The sequence below is a fragment of the Chinchilla lanigera genome, unplaced genomic scaffold (assembly GCF_000276665.1).
Source record: "Chinchilla lanigera isolate Chin_1 unplaced genomic scaffold, ChiLan1.0 scaffold00068, whole genome shotgun sequence".
Taxonomy (NCBI): Eukaryota; Metazoa; Chordata; class Mammalia; order Rodentia; family Chinchillidae; genus Chinchilla; species Chinchilla lanigera.
Genome location: NW_004955469.1, coordinates 9,567,400 through 9,571,326, shown reverse-complemented (window position 1 = coordinate 9,571,326; position 3,927 = coordinate 9,567,400). Strand labels below are relative to the sequence as shown.

The 3,927-nt window shown below is 42.9% G+C and overlaps 1 protein-coding gene across 2 annotated transcripts in view; it reads right to left on the bottom strand.

Moving 5' to 3' along the window:
- Positions 1 to 276: 276 nt before the first annotated feature.
- Znf512 (zinc finger protein 512) overlaps positions 277 to 3,927 on the bottom strand; it is a gene marked incomplete in the record, with an annotated part of 45,550 nt that continues 41,899 nt past the window's right edge. For both annotated transcript variants that reach the window (XM_013522662.1, XM_013522661.1), the window contains 1 exon segment: positions 277 to 2,223. In XM_013522662.1, the coding sequence (XP_013378116.1) occupies positions 1,915 to 2,223 (309 nt within the window).

Below are 3,927 nucleotides of genomic sequence, written 5' to 3'. Positions count from 1 at the left end.
CTAAGTGAGTAGTATAATTAGGGTGAGCCGCAGGGAGCCGAGCTACTGCCAGGCCATGGGAAAGAAAAAGGAGGGCTGCGAGGGCCCTGGAGGAGACAGACAGGTTTCCTGTACCAATCCATGTTAGCCACAAATTGTTCGCTTCAACCAGATTTCAGGAGCCAAAGGACTCCTGAGATGGCTGAGTGTGGGGCTTATTTCAAACTCATCTCCATTTCCAGCCAGTCATACCAGGGAGTCAGGCAGCAGATCAGAATCAAAGAACTGGAAACAACATTCTAAGTGAGAGTCATTTATTTCTTTTGTCATCGCCAAACATACCCCAACTCCTACTCACCAGAAAGTTACACATTCTCTCCATTTCTCCTCCCTGACAACCTTCATCTGCTGAAATGTCTTTAAGGGCACAACTGCCAATGAAGATGTAGTGTGCATCCCACTTTCCTTTACTTCCTACCTGCTCTGGCAGTCTCTAATTCAGGTTTGAGTGTGGTCTTCACAAAAGCCCACATGTTAAAGCTATTCAGAGGAGCAGAGAGAATACAGGGTCAAAGGGTGGCCTTAGCTTTTCAGATTTGGAAAAAAGTAGTGTTTGCCCACAGCAAGGTTAATTTTTAAGTGACATATGCCACAAAATCAGTAAGAACGTTTAAGACCAATGTTTACGCAAAAAGAGAACTTATAAACACGACAAGGCTTCTCTAAACACTGCTCCAGAAAAAGCCACCCTCCCAGGGAAAGAGCCCATGAAGCATTACCAGGTAGGCAGGAGGACAGGTGAAGATGTTTTCTCTCCAGCTCCAGATATTCCCATCTGGTGTCAAAGTCTCAGACTATAAAGAGGACAGAACTCCATATATAAAAGAGGACAGAAGGACAATATTCTCAGAAAATTCAAAGAGACAGAGGTTAGGTAAAGGACCGGGGAGGACTTGGCAAGGTGTGGATAAACAAGTGAGGTAAAGTCCAGGGAGAAGGGAAGTGCACCTTGGATTCCAATCTTACTGGCACTGCCAGGTGTACCAAGGCGCTGTGTCAAAACACCAGGGGCACAGTGACACTCACAACCTTTAAAACGGAGGAAGCAAAAACAGGCTTTGGGAGGGCACTGATCACAGCAACATATGAGGCTCTGGGTCCCAGGAAAGATGAGCTGACTTCTATTACATCTTCTACTCTTTTCTTTCTAGTCATTTTACTATTTGGGACACATTACTCCTCAGACTGCTTTTCACGCCCGTGGATTTAGTTAATCACCACTACTTCATACAGAAAAAGCACCTCCCATGTAACCAAGGGAAGGAGGTTCTAGCTTTTTCATGCTGAGCCTTTGTTTTTCTTTCAATCCTAAAATCATACTGAGGGCAAACAGCTTCTGCAAAGTTTTCCTTCCCAAGGATTCGGGGTAACCCTATTAAGTAACCAACAACAGTTCTAGCCTCAAGGCTGCTTGTATTACAAATACAAAATGATAAACCGATGTCTCTTTTTAAAAAGTAGTTTGAAATTATTTTGTAAGTTACACAATGGAGTGGCTACTAAATCAATGGAGCTTCCAAGGACATTTGAACCTCAGGAAGGGAAGGACAAGTAAACACCATTCTTAGTCTTGTACAGGGCAAGAGGGGCCTACAGTTGGCCTTAGGAGGGATCTCTTTGGGCAAGAAAGAGAAAAACAGGAGGACTCCCATGAAGAATAGTAGAAAATCCTGCTACGAGGGGTCTGGGGAAGGAATGAGAGTGAATAAATAGGGAAGACAGTGACATTTACACAGGAGGAAGGAGCTGAGAAGTCACAGCCTTGCACGGACAGTTGCAAGCATCTTCACTCAGCCCCGTGACTCAGGCCTCCCCACACAGGTCCCCTGACAACAGCATCGCCTCCACTCTCCTAGGAGTGCTTTCACTGACTGCCTACTTCCTTCCTCGTTTATGGTTCGTCTTTGGGGGCTTTGTTTTCTGCACCTGGGCTGCAACAGGCTCCTGCTCTGATTCCTTACAGGAGGTCCACACGACCAGTTCCTCATTATTCCTCCTCTGATCCTTCCCTACTCTAAGGCTCAGCTGGGTCTCAGGAAGCTCAATGCCAGGCTGCTGCAGCCTCCTTAGTGACCTCCTGCTCCTGTGCTGCTGTCTGCGCTTTTCTTCTTCTTGCTGTCTCTGCTTTATCTTCATCAGCTTTTCAAAGCTTTTTGTTGTTGTTGGGTTTACCACGAACCAATCCTAGAGGCAAGACGGAAAAACATAATCCAGTTAGAAACACAGTGAAGACTTTAGGGGGTGTAAGAGCTCAGTTCTGCTTCTAGATACAAAGCATAGGCCAACTGTTAACCTCTTTGAAAAAGAAAGGGCAGGAAACACAAACTTCAGTTACAAAGTATTGTTGCAGAAGGAGAAATGGGAAAGGAAGGGGAAAAAATAGCAAATGAAAATAAAAGGAAAAGGAAAAACAAAGGAAAGGAAAAAGAAAAGAGTAAACAAACCAACAAACTTAAATCTAATCAAGTGATACCAACAATGTTCCAGATGTGACTATCAATTTGCAGGAAACACGATAGAGGAATATTAGCAATCAGCAGCATTCAGAATGTGGGTAATGAAAAAAACAAAACAAACAGGAAAGGGAAGCTTAGACCTGCTGGCTACAGTGAGCTCGCCACCTGCCACATGTGGTCAGTCCAGACTCATGCATACATTCGGTTTTTTGGGGGCTTTTTGTCTTTTTGAGATAGGGTCTCACTATGCAGTTCAGGCTGGCCTTGAGCTCACTTTGTAGCCCAGGCTGGTCTCCAACTTGCAACAATCCTCCTGCTTCAGCCTCCTGAGTGCTGGGATTACAGGCATGTGCCACCACGCCCAGCTGACTCAGGCATACTTTCAATGAAAAAACATACCAAACCTTAACTACCTGGTATGAAAAAAATATGAAAATCTCATCAATAATTTATTTATTAATTAACACAAAAATACTGTTTCAGATTTGCTGAGTTAAATAAATTTACTTATTTCACAGCACCTGCCTGGCAAGTACAAGGTCCTGTGTTTGATTTCCAGTACCACAATAAATAAATAAATAAATAAATGTGCTTGTTTTCACTATATTTTTTTAAAAATGTGGATATTAGAAGATTTTATATGACATACACAGTTCACATTCCATTCCTTTTGGAGAACAAGGCTCTAGATCAGTTGTGGCAAACCTTTGGCATGTGTGTTACTGTGTTTTTCTCTGAAGAGAAAAGATGCTGTTTCTTCTAAACTAAAACCTCAGTACTCATGTTTAATTGCACTGTTAGCACTTTGCCGTAAGTTTTGGGTTGCAGTTTGACACTCAGTCTCTAAAAAGTTCGCCATCACTGCTCTAGATTAAAACAGACAACTGCAAGCTGGGTAAACCCCAGTACTGGCCTGTAAACCCAGCACTCTGGGAAGCCAACGCAGGAAAAAGTAAAAATTAGAGACCCATTTGGGCAACCTGGTGGCTTAGTCAGACCTTGCCTTAAAATTTAAAAATAAAAATAGGGCTAGGGATATAGCTAGGGCACAAGAGCCTGCCTGGCAAGTGTAAAGTCCCGAGTTCAAATTCTGATACCTAAAAATTTTAAAATTAAAAAATAAAAATAAAAAAAGGCTAAGGGATGTAGCTAATGCAAAGACCCTGGTTTCAATCCCCAGTATTACAAAGAAAGGAAAAAAGACAATTGCAGTATATAAGCCTTTTTTTAGGACCTAATTTCAACAAACCAATTCATAAAACAGATTTAGAAGACTACAGTGGATCAGATGTGGTGCCACATGCCTATAATCCCACCACTCAGAAGGCTCAAGCAAGAGGCTCAAGCAAGAGTTCAAGGCCACCCTGGGCTGCATACTGAGTTCAAGGGCAGTTTGAACTAAAAAGTGAGACCCTGTCTCAAAAAACCATTG